General features: G+C 40.6%; 3 protein-coding genes across 3 annotated transcripts; 2 read left to right on the top strand and 1 right to left on the bottom strand.

Annotated features, from left to right (window-relative positions):
* Positions 1-1224: 1224 nt before the first annotated feature.
* LOC116332589 lies at positions 1225-7496 on the bottom strand. The gene is made up of 5 exons (XM_039600096.1): positions 7471-7496; positions 6055-6136; positions 5738-5927; positions 4358-4561; positions 1225-2079 (listed from the first exon to the last, which is right to left on the bottom strand). Exons 2-5 carry the CDS (start codon positions 6105-6107, stop codon positions 1345-1347), a joined length of 1182 nt encoding a protein of 393 aa, XP_039456030.1. The 5' UTR covers positions 6108-6136; positions 7471-7496; the 3' UTR covers positions 1225-1344.
* Positions 7497-8100: 604 nt separating this feature from the next.
* Positions 8101-16818, top strand: ska3 (spindle and kinetochore associated complex subunit 3). The gene is made up of 11 exons (XM_031755552.2): positions 8101-8430; positions 8519-8580; positions 9339-9510; positions 9634-10066; positions 10200-10261; positions 11804-12003; positions 12091-12297; positions 12725-12913; positions 13051-13130; positions 13500-13627; positions 15789-16818. Exons 1-11 carry the CDS (start codon positions 8310-8312, stop codon positions 15944-15946), a joined length of 1812 nt encoding a protein of 603 aa, XP_031611412.2. The 5' UTR covers positions 8101-8309; the 3' UTR covers positions 15947-16818.
* LOC120433601 lies at positions 16810-21935 on the top strand. Its single transcript, XM_039600095.1, has 2 exons — positions 16810-17233; positions 17956-21935. The coding sequence occupies exons 1-2, from the start codon at positions 16948-16950 to the stop codon at positions 19305-19307; spliced, it is 1638 nt and encodes a 545-aa protein (XP_039456029.1). The 5' UTR covers positions 16810-16947; the 3' UTR covers positions 19308-21935.
* Positions 21936-22430: the final 495 nt, after the last annotated feature.

Genomic DNA, 22430 nt, shown 5'->3' with positions numbered 1-22430 from the left:
GTTGCCAGGCAAATTGTTTCTGTTACGTCAGCTGTATAGGTAAGCAGCAACAAGAAGCTAGTATAGTATACAGCCACTCCAGCTAGTATAGGATTTCTCTAGACTGGGGTAAGTTCTTATACAGGTTATGGAAATACACAGGATTTTACATATATACTAAAATACTCAGTCAATGCATATTATTTGTGGCAAAAGAATAAAAATTTGGTCAAATATAAGCAATAAGGAGGTTTCACACTAATTTGGCTGTTAGAGGAACTTATTTATGCAAAAGGCATTCAGTAAAATTTTTACCAATTTGTTCAAATAGTTATCACAGTTAGGGACTGTTGTGGAGGGCTACACCAATAATAACAAATAATAATTAGTGCGGCCATCTGGAACAGTCCGTTTCTCATGTGGTCCCTTGGAAAAATGAAATGCCCACCACTGGTTTAGACCAACTGTTTTATCTTTGATCTACCTGTGAGTGCTCCTGTTCATGACGGATGTTTTACCTCAAAACAGTCATAGTATGGCTAATCATGAATATGCACTTGTAACTGTCTGATTTCTTGGGTTCTTAACCTCTTTGAACTTTTTATTCCCAGATCTCAGCAATTACATTTACTGCCATGTTAACAGCTCTGCACTGTGCACAGTAACAACACTAACGTTTGCTTGTTGAAATGTTGAGTTTCTCAGGTATTTGGCTTTAAACTATTAGACAAAGAGAAATTTTGGTCTTGTGCTCCTCAGGTGACCATATTAATAAATATCTTCATGCAGTCCAGCTCAGATTTTCTCCAAATATCTTAAAATGATGAGCTAAAAAATTATGATCACCTCTCTAATATGCTGTGCTCCGTCCTGTGGTTATCTGGCACTTTGTGGCAGATCCTCAAAGTCCTGTGAGTTGCAAGGCGGAGCCAACGTGAATCCAAACACAAACCTATTGTCACCAGGTGACAATAGGTTTGAGGGAAGTTGTTACTGAAGTGTTCCGACCCAGTTGTCTGGCCATCATGATAAAAATCTGGTCCTAGTCACAGACTCTCAGGACTACACATGCAACTTTTCTCCCACATTCAACAAAATGACTGTGAGATCACTTATTGTCTAATATAGCTCAGAGAATCATTTCATCTGTGATTGGTTGTAATGTTTTAGCTCATCTGTGTAGATAAGACCCAAGTTTTAATAAACTGGACTTTAGCCATAAAGAAAGGCAAATACTCGCGTATGTTGTTTTTCTTTAAAATAATATTTATTTAGAGGCAATAGTACACAAGATATCCACCAACAAATCTAAAGCCGATAGTGTAGTAGAATTATGAAACATGTGCATGAGACCAGCAGACTCTTTTATCCAAACACACACACCGTGCCTGAGGCCAGCCGGTGTTTGTACTCGTAGAGGTAGTAGGAGGCTTGAGGGAAGTTGCATTTCATCTCCATCCTGCCCGGCACAACATGGACGGCCACACCAGATCCCAACCCCTCCTGCAACTTCTTCAGCATGCGGGAAGCCAGGTAGCGCCTAGCCCTGCCTGGGTCTTCTTCTATGGAAGCGTACACCTCAGGTGGTGGGTTGGGGATCTTCCATTCCAAATCCACGATGAGCTGGTGGATGCGGCTTTTATCCAGTGAAGTGGGTGTGTCCCGGTAGCACGCCACCACATGGGGGGTAGGAGCTTCAGATGCCACGGAGAGCAAATTGCCAGGCTGTGGTTCTGTCGCTTCACCTTCATTTTCTCCTCCTTCCTCCTTCTCCTCCTCCTCCTCCTTGGGTCCCACAGCGGGGTGGAGCATCACCGCCCAGCGCAGCCAATCGTAATTCTTCTCCAGGGTCTTCAGGATGCCAGCTGCCGCCTCGTCTGGGGGCAATCGGTTGTGGACGGCCTCCTGCAGCTGCTGCCGTATATCGTCTTCCGCCTGCTCCAGGAAGTAGCCTAAGCAGCGACCTCCCGTGTTCTTCATTTTCCTGTAGAGGGCGCCCATACGGTCGGACCAGCTCTTGATAAGAAGAGCCTGGTCTCTTCCTGTTAGGGAAGCCTGAGTGAAGAGGCAGAGCAGACCGGTGCCCAGGACAAAATTTATCTGTCAGAAGAAAGAGGAGAAAAAGAACGTGAGCATGTGAAAGTGTCCGTGACCCAGTCTGAGAAAGTGGAACCACAGGAACAAAACAGCTCTTTAAGAAACATGCTTTATGCTTCCAAATGGTGTAAATACACCTTTCCCCTCACTCACAAAAAAATGACAATGCACATAACAAACTGACTGTTCTCCTGTGACCCAGTCACCTTTCTGAGAAACAGCTGTAATTCATATTAAAATCACTGCTCGCAAGGCTTTAACAAAATTGACCTTTATGAGTAAGGCCTACACCAAAAAAGCACTATGTGGATGTTCAGTGTTAGTCAGGCTCCTTTAGTGAAATAATAATAATAATAATAATAATAATAATAATAATAATAATAATCAAAGCATTATTATTTCAGGTTTGGGTAATTAGCTTATGTAGATGTAGATTTTGTCTGGTTTAGGACAAAATGACATCGCCTTTGCTCTTGTTACAGCAGTAGAGGCATAATCACAGCAGATTACGTTATCACCTAAAATATGTTTATCTATGATAAGTTCTTCAAGGTTAAAGAAACCTGGCTGTAGTTTCTTTGATTAACAAGGTCAGGCTCTTCAGGCTTGACCACATGATTTGCAGCCATGACTTTGATTACTATAGTTGGTTCAAAATGTCCTTCTCTCAAAGTAAACCCTGCAGCTGTATACACTCTGTGCAAAATAAGCTCTGGTTTCTCATTTTTATTGTTCATTTTACTTTATTATTTAAACCACACCATGAGGGCAAATTTTGCAACTATCATTTCACATCAGTGAGCGCACCGTGCTTTTATATAAGTGCACTTATGCAAATCAGTCCTTGAAAAGAGAAACGTGCAAACAAATCACTTGTTCGGCACCGTTTACAAGCAGAAACTGCTTCAGCATTAAGGCTAATCCACACTTAAGCCCTTTAATAAGAGGACTCTGGACTGATTTGAGTTTCTTGGATGGAAACCCTTCTCTTCATTGCGGTGATGATTGAAGAAAACAACTGTTCTGAACGGACAAGCAGCGCAAAGCGTGCACACTTCCTTTAACACCGTCTTACATTTTGTTTATAACAAGGAGGTCAGTGCTGGCCCCACGCAGCCAATTATGGTTTAAAGATAATCATCTAACTGCTTTTATATAACAAACAAGCCTGTGACTGCTGGGAGATTCATTTCCTGTAAAAGTGGACAGTCATTATGTAGCAGACTGGCTCTGTGTGTCTTGCCAAGGGGAATGACAGATGGACTAAAGGACCCACAGTGACCATCAGGTCACTTTTAAATGTAAGAAATAGAAAAAAAGAAGTCTGTTTGATTTTGTGCATAAAGGAGGAAAATGCTTTTATGTTAATAAAACCAGTAACCTTTCCGTTTCTTGACAAGCAACTAATGATTTTTTAATTTTAGCTTTAAAGCCTGAGCTCTTCATCCATCGAAGCAAGCGACAGAACACATTTGTTCCCAGCACAGGCAAAGGTGGAATTTGCCGACTCAGCTCACGAGAAAGACAAGAGAAGGTCACAGCGCCGCAGATTAAATATTCAGTTTATTTTCATAGCAAGAAGACAGATGCAGCATGCTTCATTCCCCACGGGACCTCAGTGCCTTTCTGTCACATTTATCTTTTTTGCTATGAAAACTAATAGTTAATCCGGTACAGCTGTGCTTCTCACTGCATTTTCCTCTCCTGCATTTTTTCCATAACTTGTTCTCAGTGGGATTGGATATATTTGTGCTGTTATTTATGTGACTGCGTCTTCATTTTTGGATCTTATATAATGAAGTCCCAGGGTTGTTTTTTTTATTATATTTTCCGTCATTTTTTTCCTTTCTCTCGGTTTGTACGTGATTGGAGATTTGTATTTACGGGATACCAAACTGTGCTTTAGACCTTGACATTGAGGGCGTGTTGAAAAAGTGACCAGTTCTTTTTTTTTTCCAGACTGTCCTTCAATGGGCTGTTTGAAGTATTTTAGGGGTGATGTTAGAACCAAGTTTATGTTTGGTCAGGGGACCAAATAATCCATTTTGTCAGTGAAGGTTCTCACAAAGATAAATGTGCAAAAAAAAAAAAAAGTGCGCGTGCATTTGTGCATAAGATTGCTGTATCACCTCAGGCTTGCATGCCTGTGCATAATGAAAGTCAAATAAGAAAAAAATGAAACTTTAATGGCCCTGACTCCCTGCAGCCAAATGAGTTAATCACAAATACCCCTCCACAGCAAGCACCACCCTTCCACAATCAGCATTGCACATCCACTAACCTTGACGCAGAACTCACTCAGCTCCCAGCGTTTGGGCTTGCGGCTCAGTATGAGCTCCTCCAGCAGCGGGGGCTGGTCTGTCAGTGCCGACACTCCCATTAGACGATTGTAGAGTGCCGTTAGCTGCCTCTCCAGCCGGTAATCCTGCACGTACTGCAGGAACACCTCAGTCTCCTTCTTGGTGAAGTCTGACTGGGCCCTCACCTAAAACAAGAGGAGATGGAGTGCATCTAAAACCCAGTGGTTCTTGGCAATAATGAACTCTATACTTCAGTTTACTACAGGTCAAATTAAAAACATGGCATTTTCCTTTAATATGAAAGAATGTTAGTAAATAATCTGGACAAGGACACATAAAGCTTTTCCGGTTCTCACACTCGGCACCTTTTCTATCAATTTAGGTTTTTGCACTCACATTTGGCAGCTTTTAGCTGATGAAGAGTCTCATTATCTCTCATCCGTTCACTCCAAAAATAACCAGCCACCCAGAAAATGACAGTGGGTAAACGTTTCCATGAATTCATTTTCTGCCTGTGTTTTTTTTTTTTTACCAACCCAACCTTGCTACCCTATCCACCACCAGCACCAAATTCAAATACCTGTAAACTGTTGACATAACAGAATGCCATACTTAGCCGCGGAAATAATTAAAGAGAAAAATAGAAGGCGTAACCCTGTTAATACGAGTCAGTACAAATGAGCAGATGCTTTAATCATACATCTGGTCACATATTTTTACATAATACACTCACAGTGATGAATTCAAATGCAGTCCCAGTGTAAGCTCAGGGGGGAAAAGTCTTTTTGCTTTACTTTTACTCTTCAGGCTTTATGTATGTCAATTTATTAGTTTGATAAGAAGACACTTCCCAGGATTAATTTCATCTGAGAGAACTAAAGGTGAAGCTAGCAATTGAAAATTTGGCCCAGGTTTTGATAAATAAAACTGCTTCCAGTAAGAATAGGGTCCAGAGGTTGGAAACTTCACATAGATCAGCGCTGGCAGATTTTAGATGTATGTAAGACAAGTGTTTTGAGTAGAAAACGGAGAGCACAGGCAGGATTTCTTTTTAGCTCTATTTTAATTTTGTTTGATTTTAATTGTGGATAATTCAGTCTGTGTATGTTTTTTTATGTTAATGTATTCATTTATTTATTCGCCTTTCATGGGATCAGTGAATAAAGATAAAATGTTCACGTCCCAGAACCTGAGGCATGATGTTCCAGCTATTAAATAATTATATAGATTTTTTTTATTACCATTGCTAATGAAATACTTGCTTATATAATTTCTTTTCCAGACATTCCATCATTTATTCAGCTTATATTACACAGCCTTGCACATAAAATTGCGTTTATGAGGTCGCAGAGTTTTCTCACCGCAGTACCCAGCTGGTAGTACACCACAGCCAGGTCATTCTCCAGCTGATGGACCTCCTGGTCCTTCAGCAGGCCGTAGCTCGTTGCTCCCAGCTCCTGGTCGATGTGGTCCAGGTTCTTCTTGGCCAGCTCAGTCTCCTCTTGTGTAGCACTGCCACCAAGATAGGAACAGATACCCTGGACCAAGACCCTGTGCACAGCAAGTAAGTAAAGACACTCCTGGTTTAGCCAAAAAAAAAAGACAAAAAAACTTTTGTATATAAATATAAGTTCACATAGGTATAATGTGAATTATCATGTCAAAGAGGAAAACCCACCTCACAGTCTGCATGTAGCCCACTGGCTCCAAAACCTTTCCAAACATCGCCATGGCTCCTGAGCTGTCCTTTGGAAGGTTATCTAAGGAGAAAATGAACAGCTGAGATTTAGAAATGATGGAAGTTGGTGTAAATCACTGTGACATTTACCAGATCAAAAACCCTCTGGTTCTTTTTACACCTCAACTCACTTGTTTGGTGTGCAGGTTTGTGCTGACCTTCACAGTGCGCTATTTATATACAATCAGTGTATCTGATAAGCGCCTTCCACCTACAATACCTTTTTGAACTTGAGAGGAAGAAAAAAGTGATGCGTACGGATTAATGTAAAGCTAGATTAACATTTGTGAAATGCTGAGAGGTGTATGTTCACCTGTGCACATGTATTGCAGGTGTTATATTTTCACATAATACCTGTATAAATAGTGCATGTCATTTTCCAATCGTTTAGTCCAGTGCAGATCCAGGCTGTGGAAACAAACACAAGATCCTCTATTCATCAGAGGTTTCCTGGGTTCAGTTTCTCTGGGTCTATACAGCTCCATCTCCTGGCTGCATGGTCTCAGTATTTGACCTTTTATCCAGGTTATTTCTGGGGCATGTGGAGCCAAACAGTATTGACATCTCTTTAAAATGGAGGCAACTGAATGTGTTAATATAGACCTGGAGCATTATCTCACATAAAAATAGGGGTCATCTTCTATTTATCCTGAAGTATAGCATTGCAGACTATTCAAAATAATATATACTGTACAAAAAAGTGCATCTAATCTTTATACTTGCCACACATGATATCCTTTTCTGTTCCATTCTGTTTATCTGCACAGCATTTTGAATTGAATTCTCCAGAAACATCTTCTGATATAAAAGGTCAGAAAGTATTAAGACAAAAACAACGTTGAAATGGAGTCAAGTCGATTGAGGATGATTAAACAATATAATAAATATTTCAGTGTCACAATGCAAAGCAAGATATGAAGAAGTAACCATATACTTATGCCCAGTGTTGGGAAGGTTACTTTTAAAATGTATTCCATTACAGAATACTGAATACATGCCCCAAAATGTATTCTGTAACGTATTCCGTTACGTTACTCAATGAGAGTAACGTATTCTGAATACTTTGGATTACTTAATATATTATCATGCTGTTTACAACTACGTGAATGTACTATTGCTGTGATTTATTCCTGTTACTGAAGGTCCATGACTCCGAACCGTAGTAAAGGGACCTCTGGCTAATATGGTGGGTTCCGTGTGGGGCTGGTAGCCGAAAAATAGCTTTACTTTGTTGTCTGGGTCAACTTTGCTTGCCAGAGACAGAGAGAGGCGTTGAAAGGCTGCTCCAACAGAACTTATTTTTTCCGGAGGAAAACACGAACACAGTGTACAGTTGAGTCTTAATAGCTTACTTACAAATGGGCTCGTCAGGCACTCTTCTTGGCTGCAGTGGTTATTATTATATTTACATGCTTTCAGCTCCCGTTTTTGCTCCGTGACAGCTCGGACTTTTCCTTTCTCTCCCTCCCTCGCTCACAGACACATAACGTGTATGGTAGTCCATTCTTGCTGCGGCACGGACTACACTGCCCATGAGGCTACATTCTTTAGGGCCATGCCTGTAGCATTCTGCCTATTAGCTTAGCACAACAACAACAACAACAAAAAAGCGCTCTCTCACCCAGGAAACACGCAGAGAGAGAGCGTCACCCTGTAACCATGGCAACCGTAACGCTGCTGCCTGGAACAACAGAACATAGCTGTCAAACAAACCCAAACAGTCCTGACCCGCGACAATATGAAACAGGAAAGTACCGCCGTGTAATCCATTTATTTCAACAAAGTAACTGTATTCTGAATACCACCTTTTTAAACGGTAACTGTAACGGAATACAGTTACTCATATTTTGTATTCTAAATACGTAACGGCGGTACATGTATTTCGTTACTCCCCAACACTGCTTATGCCACTAAAAATGCGCTGTCAAATAGAAAAATATCAAACGTTCATCAGTTTTACCTTGTCTGTTAACACAGGGGGCGCGAATAAAACCCTTTGCACGTTAAACACTAAAACCCAAGAAGAAAAAGAAGAAGAAGACGTCTCTTCCGCTTAATACCGGAAGAGGCGCCAAAATTGAAATTTATTTCTTTCTGCCGACGTAGAAACGACAAAACAAACGGCCTTTGAAGGTCTGACGTCGGTTTCAGAGTAACTGAGTGCGCTTTTGCTGGTGTCAGACTTTTGCCTGAAAATGGACTCGACCACACAATTCTTCAGCAAGCTGAAAAAGCTGGCAGTGACTCTGGAATCTGAGACTGCCAAGCTACAGCTCGCATTTGAAAACCGCAACAGCGGCGACGACGACGACAGCGGTGAGAAACAAGCTGACACACAGGCTGCTTAAATCGCTTATAGTGAAGTCATCGCACATATCTCAATATGAATTCTTTTCTATTTCAGAAAAGACAGCCAGAGCGATGCGAGCCTATCATGAAGTGAACTGTGACGTAGGGAACCTGAAGGTAAAAGTTAGCACGCCTTTTTTTTTAAAATTTCATCTAAATGTAGCGACAAATACACACGTTAGAGCGACAATGCAATATTTTATCAGCATCTGCAACAAAGATCGTTAAATGTGTTATGTAAAATTAACCAAATGCATTCAAAAGTCCTGCACTCAAAATCTTACTTTAGGCAAACTTTGTATTTAACATATTAAAGGTAGAACTGTGGCTGACACACGGTTATCCATGATACTTTTACATCCTTTATACAGTGGCTCCCAACTCAGAGACCGGCCTTTTCAAAGGGCCAAGATAAATGCGGTTATTCTCTAATTATTGCCTGTCTAAATGTAGTTTAGCCAGCATCGTTATAAAAGCAAGTCTTGTCATTGGAAATGCCTGAGTGGACTTGTTTAGGCAGTTATTCAGAAGGCATAAAAATTAAATTGGATTTCTCTACTGTGTAACTGCTTAAAAATGTTATTGAATTTACCTACAAAATAAGTTATTTATTACTCCAGGTAAAACCATTTTGCTATTGTTGAACTCTCCACTGAAGTGAGAATAATATAAAGTCTTTACCTGCCAAAGGTTTTCCAGTTCTTTGACTTCTGTTAACTGAACGCTTATTTCAAGCATCATAAGGAATATCTGTGTGTCATTTATAAACCGATTATTCATAGCAATATCTTTGTTGAAGACTAATATTGTAAATTGGTCGGGTGGTTCATTTTTGAATGGTGGATGCTCATCACTTCTAGTCTCTTCTTGGGTAGGGACAGATCCAGGATGCCCTGGCTCAGCAGAAAGCAAAGAATAATGAGGCCAGCAGCTTTATTAAGGCTTGTAGAGTAATGGAGCAGAGAGTCTTCAAGGACATCGAGAGGCTGAAGAGACACTGCGAGAACTATGGTTACCAAGCTCCCTGTGACACCCAGAGATCAACCAGTAAGTATTGACGATGGCAAAACGACTACATAACACTGGTAATCATGTGTAATGATTTCTTTTCACTTAAAAGAAAAGCAACATGCATTTATGGTGTTTTTATTGTGACTTTTTCTTATATAGAGCCTAAAGATAAGGCGGAGGAGGCTAAAGATGAAGAAGCAGATGACGACTCAGTAGAAGAGGAAAGTCAGGAGGAGGAGAATGGAGGGAATCCTTCCTCAATGGCTCCAAAACCAGAGCTGCCCAACACTGATGTGCTGCGAACTCCGCAGCTCTCTGATTTTGGTTTGTCTGAACTGCACCTAAAGAGAGTTCTGGCTGGGACTGAGTGGTGTTCAGAAGTTCCCCCAATGCCTGAGATGAACCTTCCTCACCCCTCACTCGAAACATCTGTACCATCGCCCATGCCCATTACCCCCAAATGTAACCTGCGAATGGATGACTACGAACTCCAAACACCCCAGATGCATGACTTTGGCATCACAGAGCACACAATGTGTCTGAACAATGACTTCACCATGAATCTGTTCAAGAAGGCTGAGAAGCGCCCAAGGTAGAGTGGTATGAACTATAATGACCCCTGCCAGCCACACGCAGGGTTTGTAGGGTTACTACTGCAGGTCCTTTAAGACTTTACTGTATAAAACTGCTTTATCCTGCTTTATGAGTCTCTTCTTGTTCAACAGACCATTACGGGACACAACTGAACCACCAGTGAACGCTTTAATAGACAGTTTGCAGACAAAAGGTATGAAACTGTCAACCTCATAGCTCTTCTTCACCCCACAATAGCTGACTGTCATCTACACTCATGGAAAAGAGAAAGTTTTCTCAAAACTCTACGCTATCCTGTTTAAAAACTAAGTACGCCCAATGATTCAGTACTTTGTAGACCCGTCTAGACCCATAACTTTAAGTAATAACTTGAAGTAAATATACAGACAATAACATGAAGTAACTGTCTGTATGACTTTATCAGTCTGTCAGTTTGTCCTGGAGAAATTTTGGCCCACTCTTCTTTACAACATCACTTCAGTTCATTGAAGTCTGTGGCCATTTATGCACCACTCTCTTAAGGTCTGGACTTTGATTGGACCATTATTACACATGCATTCTTTTCTTTTTTTAGCCGTTCTGTTGTTGATTTGCTGATATGCTTGGGATCGTTGTCCTGTTGCATGACCCAGTATCAGCCAAGCTTTGGCTGTCGGACAGATGGTGTCACATTTGATGCTAGAATCTTTTGGCATACAGAGAAATTCATGGTCAATGAATGACTGCAAGGTGTCCAGGACCTGTGTCTGCAAAACGATCCCAAATGATCACCCTGCCTGAATGCTATTTGATTAGCTGCTATTTAACATCTTAGTTTCTGTGGAACAGCGTACTCAGCTTTTCACAGGACTGAACAGAGTTCAGTAAAAACTTTTTTTCACATGAATGTATATATTCCTTTACTAAAGTATATATCTTTAGTAAAGGCATCAAATATCTTTGTCTTTACTATTCAGGAAACAAGATGTTTCTCTTCTTCAGTTGCCTTTTTCTTGCCTGAGTTTTTCAAGCACCTAGTTTATTTTATGATCAGATGTTTCCCTTTGAACTTATTTTCATCTTACATTTTCTAAAAACTGTGTTTTTCAGTGTTTTTTCAAGTGTTATAAACTAGTCCCTTTCCATACATCAGACTGATTTAAAATATTTTGCTATTTATTTATTAGTAATTTGTAAGTAATCTTGTGTCATGACATATTCTACTGCCTGTTAATTAAAAAGTGCATGTTTGAATACGGTTATGTTTTCAGTGTCTTAAGTTTAATAATGATACAATATCCCCAATGTTTAGCCAGTGGAGACTAAAAGTTTCCACATCACACTTGTGCAGATTTTTTCACTACTTGGATCTGAAAAATAAGGAAAGAAAAGTCTTGAACATTGTGTTCAGTGACAATCTGACATCAATAAAGGAAAGGGGGAAAAAAACACTGACCAAAACAAGCTTGGGAGCTTTTCATGGAAAATGTGAAACATGAAGAAAATGATCAGCTTTAAGTACTCGGGAGCTACATTTGTTTTTATTAAACAGCTCAAGGCTTTGTCAGTACACCATTTTTCTATCTGAAATTTTGCTTGTTTTTCAAAGATGCCACCTGAAAGTATTAAAATACCTAGTATTTGGAAAAATAAAAGTAGCACATGTAGAGAAATGGCACCAGGCTGTTAAGAGAAAGCAATGCAGGGAAACAGTTCTAAATATCTTCCTGTGTGACATTGTTTTGATTACCTTCAGCTGAAAAGTTGGAATCACCAGAGCCGCCTGTGTTTTGTACCCCGGGGTTCAAGATCAAAAAGACAAACAGTCACTCCTTTCCAACTGCACAAGACACTGGTGACCCAGAATTCCCCTGTCACCCTGGCAACCTACCTGCCACACCCGAAGTCCCAGCATTTCAAACGCCGTACGTGAACCGACTAGTCAGTACCAAAAAGGTAAGAAAAAAAATATAACTCTGTGTGTGTGTGTTTGTTTCTGACATTTTAATTTCACATCACCTTTTTAATTGTATTTATTTTTAGAGCACACAGCAGCCTGAGCCATCCATTATGCAAACGGATAATGACACCCAGACCTTCGATCTTCCAACCCCACCTTGTAACAGGGCAGCTGGCTTCAAACGCACTTGGGAATATGATGTGCCCGATATATCCACCACAGGTTTAGAGGAAAAGCAGATGCCAGTGATGCCCAACCTAGAGTCTGCTTTGGGAAATTCTTTACAAAGTGTAAGACAAACAGGAAAGCATTTACTTTTAACCAGAGATGCTCACAGCTTTATGGCAAACGATATGACTAGTCATATGTAATATGACTAGATTTTCTGAAAGGTTGGTTAAATAAAATGAACTGTAATCTCCAGAAGGGAAACTTCCCTCTTATAGTAACTTATATAGTTTCTAAAAAAGATGTTTTCAGTCCATCATAATATATCAAAATATTTTTTAATTTTGAGTTTCACCACAAGAAATTTTTTAAGAAAAAACATGTAATAAAAAAATTAAAAGCATCTTACTAGCAAAAATATTGTTGTTTTACATGAAGTCAAAAATGAGCTAAAATTGCTCATTTGATTTTCATTCCTTTGCACAGATGAGATTTATCAAATGTAAATGAAACATGTTTAAAGTTAAAAGTTTTACCTGTCATTTACAGAGCAACGGGAAAATCCTGAAGTTCAGTGAGAATGAAAAGGTGGCTAAGGAGCCCACTGTCAACAGCCTGGAGTTGGATGGACTCACCCAGGAGTTCAGCTTGGGGACACCTCGTATAAGAGCACACTACCAAGAGCCAACCACCCCGGAGATGCCAGACCTGAGCTCTGTCACACAGGACATCTGTAAAGTTAGTCTTGTTTTTTCCCATAAAAAGCACATTTGAAACCCATAGGTTTGCTGTTTGCAGATAAATTCATGTTCCATGTTACATAACATTTATAATTTGTGAAATTTCCTCTCGCGCGCTTTCCTCCTATTTTGTAGCTTGTGTCCCAGGCTCAGTTGAAGAAGACAACCATGACAAATGAACACCCACCTGTCAAGCCTGACAAAAAGAAACACAGGTAAACTAAATTGGTTGTGACGAGGGACAGACCCGTTATAAAATAAGAAATATAGATATAGGTGGCAATATTAAATTCATGAACTCTAAATTAGTAGCTTTTATTGTGTGTCCATTCCAAAGTTGCACATCAGGCTGGTGCTCGGTAGCAAAGAAGAATATTAATTTCAAATATTAGATATGAAATATCATTTGTATATATTTTTAATTAATTTTGAACTTTTGTGTTGCTTATTTCTGTCTCTCCTGATGAAATGTGTTAATTTCTTTATTTCACTCAGTTTTATCCATTCTTACATGATGCGTGCCTGCAGTCTTTCTTTCAAAACTTTGATTGTGACATGTCACCTTCCATCCATTCCTCTCCCAGATCTGCAAGTCTGTCTGAAGTGTCAGAGAACGAGTTCCAGAGTTTACCGAGCTACCTGAGACAGATGAGCCTGAACAGCCTCAACCAAACAGTTCACAACATCAACAATTTCATGGCAGAGTATCAAGGTCAGTGTTATATTTGTGCACAGGATCATGGATGAATGCAGCTATTAATTAAACAACTCTGGTTATGGAGGATGGCTGTGCCCTCCGTGACCCTGGTTCTACCAGAGGTTTCGTCCAGTTAAAAGGGAGTTTTTCCTTCCCACTGTTGCCAAGTGCTTCCTTATAGGGGGTCCTCTGATTGTTGGGGTTTTCTCTGTAATATTGCAGGCCTTTACCTTCCAATATAAAATACCTAAAGGCAGCTGTTGTGATTTGGTGCTATCTAAATAAAACAGAATTGAATTAAATAGCTTTGTAACTAAAAGTGGAGGGTCCGTTTGTAACTGTAGCAGAGAAGAATGTAATCATACATTAATGTACTACAGGACACACCACAGTCAAGGTGCACGAGAAACTGAGACTTTGACACAGCAGTTTAAACTTCTCACTGAGGCAGTGGTGTTGATGTTGTGGTCAGTAGTTTAGAAAACACCTGTGATCACACACAGTGGTTTTCAGATTGGCTGCAAACTTGGAAAACAAATTATCTTGCTGGTTTGACTTTTGTTCAGTTGGATTTGATTACTGCAGTTACACTGGACTTCCACAGATTTCCTCATTAAATCAGAGGAGCGCTTCCTGTTTTAAAAATAGTGTTCAGTAGTTTTCCCTGTTATGCTGAAATCCATCTGTGAATAAAGTTGTCATCCTCTGTTAGTTTGGACTGTTAATTAGCAGCAGAGGGTGCTATTTGCATAAGTAAACAACCAAATGGGAATGAACAGGTCTGTGTTGGCGATGTTTCCCTTGGTTACTCAATGGGAGATCATGTATAATCCACCCCGTTGTAGTTAAATGAGAGATTCAAATAATGGATTAAACGTTTAAAAAACTGAGCTTCTAAAGTAACAAGAAATCTGGATTCACAGAAGCTGCTTTCGGCTGCTCCCTTGTCACAAGCGGGTGCCACAGCGGGTAGCCCCGCCTGTTTGATTTGGCAGTTTTACACCGGATGCCCTTCCTGACAAAACCCCAAAGGCGATTAATGAGAAATTAGGATTCATAAACCTGTCAAATTGTTCCTGATAGCAGCAAGAACTAGCTGTACTGTGTTAAACTTTTAGACGCTTCAGACTGATTACACAATACCATCAGGGAAGCACCTGATCAGACTGAAATCCGAGGATTTGTCCCATTTTTAAAATCAAAGGGTAGGGACATCACATATAATATCTATATACGACCAAGCCTATCCCGTTTTCATATTTTCCTGTCACATACTCTTACAATAGTAGATGCTCACTTTAAACATGATCAGAGTTTCAAATGATGTTTGTGGTCCCTGTAAGCCCAAACGCTCAGGTTTCAAACTGCTGGAAATGCTGTCTTTTCACTTGTGTTTTTCTCATAAGAAAATATCTTTTATCTGCTCATCTAAGGCGCACAGCTCTGTTTGTGAGGAGCATCCCATGAGAAGAAAGTTGGCTTAAAAGGAAGTGGCCTTGGGAAGGATGGTGGTGAAGGAGGGAAGCTAAAACTGCTCCTTTCACTGGATGAACTGTGGGGGCTGCACAAAGGGCCACATTCAGATAAACAGTTATTTAAAGCTGTGAATCATGCAAAGTTAACTTAATGTAGTCCAAAAATAAACATGTCAAGCTGGAAATGGGCATATTAGGTCCCAGCTGAATAGATCTACATCATTTTCTCAAAGTACACACAGTCATATAATGGCTGTATCCACTGTTGTGCCTACAGATAATTGTTTATACTCAGTGCTCAAGATAACAGTATGATATTTGGAAAGTAAACAAGAGATGTTTGTTGTTATTTCTCTGATTGCAGATCTCTTGGTTAAACTGTTTAAGGACATTTGCTACCAGCACCAGGCTGTTCATCTTTATTGTTAGCAGAACAGTCAGTTTGTTTCTTTGCCTGGTTTCATCAGTTTAACATTGATCTGGCTTCAGTGTAGTTTCAGCTACAAAATTACCATCATCAATTACATCATTGTAATTATATACTAAATAAATTTCCTCCAGTTTAAGCTCCCGAAACATTTCAAAAAGCCAGATTTTTACTGACATGGTGTGTTTGTTATTTTAGCGGTATCCCAGCAAATCATGATGCGAACAAGCTCTCGTTTCTCTAATCTGTCCCTTTTCTGTGGCGCCCTCTGCAGGAGAAACAACAGAGTTTCAGATGGAGAAGCTGAAGAAGATCATCAGTGTCGGAACCAAGGCTCCTGTATACATCCTCTGTCTCACAGAGCTCAAGAGGCTGAAGCATGTGAGAGGAGACCGGAACACCTCTGTGTACAGACTGATCACACACATCTAAAGGTTGTCCATCCTTTGGCGCAAATCTAATTTGGACTCATGAAAGCTACAGAGATGTTAAGCACTTAAGCTGCAGGCAAAGATTATCTATCAAGTCAAACAGCAAAGAAAAACATACATTATGAGAAGAGTCCCAACAAATGAACTCAATCAGAGAAAGCAGCTATCCTTTATATTGTATATGGTTTTTGTTTTGATTGTAAATAGTACATGGACCTGTGAGTCAATAATTTGCATTTCCATGGTTGTATGCAATAATATGGAAACTGGCTGTTTAGACAAGTAGTACAGATTCGTATAATACATAAAGATATATATTTAGACAATGTTAGATTAAAGACTTTTATCAGCAGCAAGCTCAGTCTTCTGCAGCGGGAGTATAACACATGACTTGCAGTGACCAATGGGTGTTAATAATTCAGCCACATGAATATGTATTGTCAAACTATAGATGGTTTATCCATTTACCACAGCTCACTTTTAATTGTGCTTACCCATTTGTATAAAGTTAAATAAAATAGCAAATGAGACTGTTAATCAGAAAATCCTGAACTTTTATTGCTCATTGCTGTGATGTGTTACATGTGACTACTACTATCTTGATCTTTAACAAATTGGTAATTGGCTTTTCAAATATAACTAGTAAGTTTGATCTTTGTGCAGTCTAAACACACTTGTATTGAAATAAGCTACTCTATCACAGTTGTGTGCTGTGGATGAAAAGCAAGTACTGTACTCCAGTTTCAGAGCTGATTAACGCAGAGGGATCTAATAAGCTACAGGTATATTGCATCTGCTTTGTACTGTCTGTGGTTGTTTCCAGTTGTTGTTGTTTGGGTTTTCCTTCTCGAAAATTAAAAAAGAGCAAATTAACCATTTGGAACAAAATTTGTGTGATTTCGGGACATTAGCGTTTATGCTTCTCGGCGTGAGTGAAGATCGCACTTCAATGACGTCGTCCCGAGATGGTCCAATCAGAGTGACGAAAGTTAACGGCCGTTGATGACGGAACTACAGTTTTTTTGTCGCCCTCTGGTAGGCCACCATTTTGGGAGTCAAAACACCCAGCAAACTGCAGCGCACACCTCCACGCTTCTCCGTGGCCTTACTATGGTTCACACCTGTGTGGTGGCAGGCTGCAGGAACAGAAGGACACCAGGCACCACCTTATCTTTCTACCGTTTCCCACGGGACCCCGAGAGGAAGCAGCGCTGGATAGCTGCTGTGAACCGAGAGGGCTGGGTGCCGAACGACGGCAGTCGGCTCTGTAGTACTCACTTCATTTCAGGTATGAAGGCAAAACCACTCTGAACCCTAAAAGTGTCTCCCTGTGGGGGATTTTTTGTTGTTGTTTTTAAGTAAACCAGTTCGCACTGATGTTGCTGGGCTTCCACGTAGACAATCATGTCTAGAAAACCAAGGAGGCTTCTTTTTAGTTTTTTTGCTGTCAGTGCAGTGTTGCGTTGAAAGGTTGTATGAATTCAGGAGGGACAGCGGCATAGTCGGTGTAACTGCAGCGGGTAATAAACACGTTTATGTTCACTATCACATAGTAAAAACCCTTACTGATTAAAATTACTGGAAAAAGGCGGTGTTTGTAGTTGTAAGCCTTTGAATATTTTTTTTTTAAAAAAAAAATAGCTATACGAAACTAAGTTGAGATGGAAATAAAGTGTGGCATTACTGCAATTAATTCAGTTGGGATAGTGTTATAAATTCTGTTTACTAAATATATGAAAGTAGATGTCACTAATGCTACGTGCTATTTTAATGCTAGGTTTGTGTTTTGTTTTTATTGTCTGGTGTGTGCAATCTTTTTGTGTGCAAATTTTTTTAATGCTTAAATTTTGTTTGTAGAAGAAAAATTCATTAGGGATGTACTGACTGAACAACAGCAACTGTTTGTTATTTTATGTATTGCACGCTGCAAAATGAGAGAGCACTCTAAATCATAAGTATCATAAACAGATGAATTTTAATCAGATTCTTTTTTCTTTTTTTCACATGCAGGTAAACAGGTGAAGAATCCACGTTCTCCGGATTATGTTCCTTCTGTGTTCACGGCTGCTCCCTTATGCCCAGAGATGAAGGAGCCGGGTGCTTTAGAGATCTTGGACAAACAGGAAGCACGGGTGGAGGCAGCCAATGCCTTGCTGTTCCTCCAGGGCCAGGGCATGTCTGCGGTGGATGAACAGGGCCAGGAAGAGCATCCTGAGGTGAAGGAACAGGAGACCACTGCAGAGGAGAGTGCCTCCTCCTCCCTCAGCACTGAAGAAGATGATGATGATGATGATGACGACGACGATGATGATGATGATGATGATGATAATGATGATCAGTCTGTGAGTGACAGCAAGAAAGGAAAGTTTGCTCAGACATCTGATGTCCCGGTGAACTTTGATGACATCCTGAAAGCCCTGAAGAGGGAGAATCAGGCCCTCAGGGAGTCTGTGGAGAAAATGTCTCTCTCAGAGAACTCCTTAAGGAATGATGCGGAGAAAGTGAAGTTTTACACTGGTTTACCCAACTACTTTGTCTTAGAGACAGTCATGTGGCTGCTGGCACCTCACATGGATGGAATGAAAAACGTGAAGCTCTCCAAGTTCCAGCAGCTGCTGCTGACACTAATGCGTCTCCGCCTGGACCTCCGCAATCAGGACTTGGCTTACCGCTTTGGCGTGAAAGTCGGCACAGTAACCAGAACAGTTCACCGGATGGTCAACATCATGTCCTCTACTCTGGTGCCAACGGCTGTCTTTTGGCCCTCCAGAGCTGAGCTCCGTAAAAACCTGCCAGCCGCGCTGCGAGCCTCTCATCCTGACTGCGCCGTCATCATAGACTGTTTCACCGTGCCTTTCGAGGACCCGGTCTCTCAGGGGGCGGGGTCAAGTTATAACGTGTTTAAGTATCTGATTGGCGTGGCTCCGCAAGGCGTGGTCACTTTTGTCTCTAGGGGTGTGCTGGGAAACGTCAGTGACAAGAGCCTGGCTGAGGGTTGTGGATTTTTGTGCAAGCTTCTCCCGGGCGATGTCGTACTGGCAAGCCGTGACCTGGACATCGGAGACTCTGTGGCAGCACGTGGAGCCTTGTTTAAAATTGCTGGCAGCTACCAGGGAGAAGCATATGGGAGAACAGAGGGCTCATTGCTGGCTGATCCTTCCTCCGAGACATTGAGCGTGCAGAGGCATGTGGAGAGGGTGATCTCCATGGTAAAGCAGCGGTACGCCATGCTCACGGGCCCTGTCGAGAGCGCCTTCACCGCAGCCTCTGAGCGCACGTCGAACCTCTCAACCTTTGATAAGATTGTGCAAGTTGCCTGTGCCTTAAACAACCTGTGCATCTCTGCTGCTCCACTAGAGTGATGTGTAGACAAACTCCTCGTGCTCCTTTAATGCTGATCAGGCTCTTCAGTTCCCTTTACTGCTTTGGACTGCACTTCTTGCTGTCCCTCTGTGTCTATGTGTCGACACTACATCATGACTACAGCAAATAGATTTATACTTTTCCACTATAATCCTAACTTTCAGTTTATACTTAGCAATAGGACCATTTCTCCAAATACAGAAACCACATTTCTGAGATGTAATGTCATGAAGTTATGCACCTCCTCTCACAAAGAATGGCCGACTTGCAAGAATTTATTTTGTTTAGGCTTTGGGTGAAAACTGTGAGTAAAACCCTCATGAAATCTGTCTTGATTAGCTATTTGTAAATGCTGAAGTATACACACTGCAGTTTGGGTGATGCGTTTCCACTGATCCCACATCTCTGACTGTTAAGTGTGTCTTTCCCATCCCTGACTGTAGTTACCAGATTACATCGATCTGCTGCAGAGAAGTGGCATGTTGCTTAACCTTTTTTAATTTTTATTTAGTTTTTTGTTGCTTCCCTGCATCTAAATCAGGAAGCGTGCACATAGGAATATGCATAGAAAGAGGTTAAAATAACAGAAATGCCAGACAAAGTAGTACACCTCCTCGGCCCCGGTGTCTCCTCCCAGTTCACGGTGCAGGGACAGAAGTGTCCTGTGGTTTGTGAAGGAGTACTGGTTCTAAACTCATCTTTTTTTGGCATAGTCACATTTTTGTAAGCCAGGTACTTTTTATAGCAAGAGTACAGTCAGCTGCGATGATTAGCTACAAGTTGGCAATTCAAGCACATCTTGGAATGGCAGATGTCTTCAATGTCTTCATCAGCAGGGATTTGCTTGTTTTGCAGGTTTAGACAATAACAATAATAGTAATGATGATGATGAACAGAAAATCAGACTTCAGCTTGAGCTGTATACAGTGATTAACAATGATGTCCATTTTTACTGAGCCACGTGTTTAGGTAATTGTTAATTTCCCCAAAGTAGTTAAAGCTCGTTATTTAATACAAAAAGAATCATCTTTTGTGCTGGTGAAGAAGTAAACATTATTGTGACAGATGCTGACATGCTGTTGAGCCTGAAGAAACACATTGTTAGATGAGTACATCAGCTACATTTAACATGTGGATTCATTCTCACTGGTTTGTCCTCTCCGGTGGGAGACTGTGACAGGCTTTGGTCCATGAGCACGAGCCACAGCAGTAGTTATGGTACAAGGCTGCGGGTTATTTCCAGAAAGGTTACCCAGCAACTGAAATTTTGATCTTTTTAAAGGGTTTGACCTTTCAGTAATGTAGACACACCAACTGGAAAGTTTATACTGATATACAGTATATCTGCATTTTTTTTTTCATTTGAAGAAAACCGCTCTGAATATTGAATTACATATTTTAGTAGTGCTGCTTTGCTGGTGCCTTAGTTTGTAAAGCTGTTCCAGATCAGCCCATATTTTCTACAGATATTTATTTTGACATCATGCACTATTCTTTGAACTTTTTCCTGGTTTGGTCCCTAAGCCAGATGTGCATGATGAGTCAGCATCTGTAGTCAACAAGGTCTAAATGTGTGTTCCCATTGTTTTGTTGTTTGTTTGTTTTTAAGGTACATCATTCTTGTGTGCTCAACCTTCTGCCAAAACTAATCTAAAGTCACTACACTTATACATATGTTTTCTCCTAAGGTAATTGGTTTGAGGGGCTACAATACAATTGGCTCAGGGCCCAAAAATGAATTGGGAATGCTCCAATAACAAAGACTACACTTAAGTTCAGGTGCTGGGCTTAAACAGGTGATGCTTCATAATCGGTGTTAGGTTCAGAATGTGCCTTCTGTTCTCAGACCCCTGGGTATCCCAGACAACAGATGGGTCTGTCTTTTCTGAGTGGTCATGTTTTGGTTGACTGTGTATTGCTCTGGGGCTTCCATAAGGACATCTAGCCACAATATTTAGTCCACTTGCCTGTTTTTTCCCCCTTCAATTAGCCATGGTGTTTGGCACTGCTGATGCTCTAAACAAACTATAAAAATCAAGTTAATTAGCAGTACTATGGGTTGATATATTTCTTCAGCAGTGCATGTACTTTGGATGAACACATGCTTCCTTTTTTTTAAATCAAGTCTTTGACTGAGTAGACTGTATCTGCAGACCTTGCTTGCTCTTTTATGGAGGGAGCGAAAAGCCCCCTTTTTTGACTGATTAAAATAGTCTTACAGTCTGGTTTAAACGGTGTTTGCCCGTTCCTAAAGTAGTGAGTGCCGCTGGAGGACTGTTATCAAGCAAGGCCAAATACCAGTATTAATAGTAGTTAAAAGGCTTTGTGAAATGACTGTTGGTTTATTCTGTCTGTATTTAGTTCTTACATGCATAAGAACAAAGTCAATACTTCCTATTTGATGTTTTTCCTGCTCTAAAATAAAAGAGCTTCTAGGTTGACATGTATGAAAGAAGTTCATAAACTCATGTTTTTCTCACACTACATTGCTGTTTGACATTATTGTTACGGACGCATGTGCTTCCATGATGTGTAAACTCCTGAAGGTTTCCTGTTTAGTTTCTCTTTTAATATAGCTCCTGTGACTGAAAAAATAAAGTTGTGGAATTGCATCAGCTTACACACTACCCAAGAGTCGCCGTTATGTTTTTCTGTGTGTACGTGTAAAATATTGAAGCTCTGTGCTGTACGTGTTGTCCTGTGATAACTGACATTATTATAACTTTTTATTTGCTTTCACACTGAGTCATTGGTAAAGACTATTTCCAAGGCCGGAGAGGGGTGACTGAGTAATGTAATGTGCAGATATACTTTATTTATCAAAGGGAAAAATGCTTGGAGGAAGCTCCGCCTGTGAATATTTCAGAGGAAGGAAATCAAGACGTCTCACTCCGTTGCTTTTTGCAGTTACTGCAGCGGTGAAAACCACAGCTCATCACTACTCGCTATTGCACTACAGCGTAAACTAGAACCCCGCAGTTCTGTTTCTATACTTAACTCGTCTTTAAAATCAAAAGTAAAACTTACTGATGCACTTCAACAAAAAGAGATTTGTACGACGCCGAATACGCAAAAACATTTTTAAGTTTAATTTGTTCGCAAACGGTAACAGCGCCTAGCTA

The sequence above is a fragment of the Oreochromis aureus genome, linkage group 16 (genome assembly GCF_013358895.1).
Source record: "Oreochromis aureus strain Israel breed Guangdong linkage group 16, ZZ_aureus, whole genome shotgun sequence".
NCBI classification, from domain to species: domain Eukaryota; kingdom Metazoa; phylum Chordata; class Actinopteri; order Cichliformes; family Cichlidae; genus Oreochromis; species Oreochromis aureus.
Note: the sequence above shows the minus strand (reverse complement) of the source record. Positions and strands in the feature narration are given on the sequence as shown.

Coding starts and splice junctions, on each gene's coding strand:
- LOC116332589 (XM_039600096.1), bottom strand. CDS start 6,107: ATGGCGATGTTTGGAAAGGTTTTGGAGCCAGTGGGCTACATGCAGACT. Junction 5,928..6,054: donor GGCTACATGCAGACTGTGAG/GTGGGTTTTCCT, acceptor TGCTGTGCACAG/GGTCTTGGTCCAGGGTATCT. Junction 4,562..5,737: donor ACTACCAGCTGGGTACTGCG/GTGAGAAAACTC, acceptor CTCTTGTTTTAG/GTGAGGGCCCAGTCAGACTT.
- ska3 (XM_031755552.2), top strand. CDS start 8,310: ATGGACTCGACCACACAATTCTTCAGCAAGCTGAAAAAGCTGGCAGTG. Junction 9,511..9,633: donor TGACACCCAGAGATCAACCA/GTAAGTATTGAC, acceptor TTTCTTATATAG/AGCCTAAAGATAAGGCGGAG. Junction 10,067..10,199: donor AAGGCTGAGAAGCGCCCAAG/GTAGAGTGGTAT, acceptor CTTGTTCAACAG/ACCATTACGGGACACAACTG.
- LOC120433601 (XM_039600095.1), top strand. CDS start 16,948: ATGACGGAACTACAGTTTTTTTGTCGCCCTCTGGTAGGCCACCATTTT. Junction 17,234..17,955: donor TAGTACTCACTTCATTTCAG/GTATGAAGGCAA, acceptor TTTCACATGCAG/GTAAACAGGTGAAGAATCCA.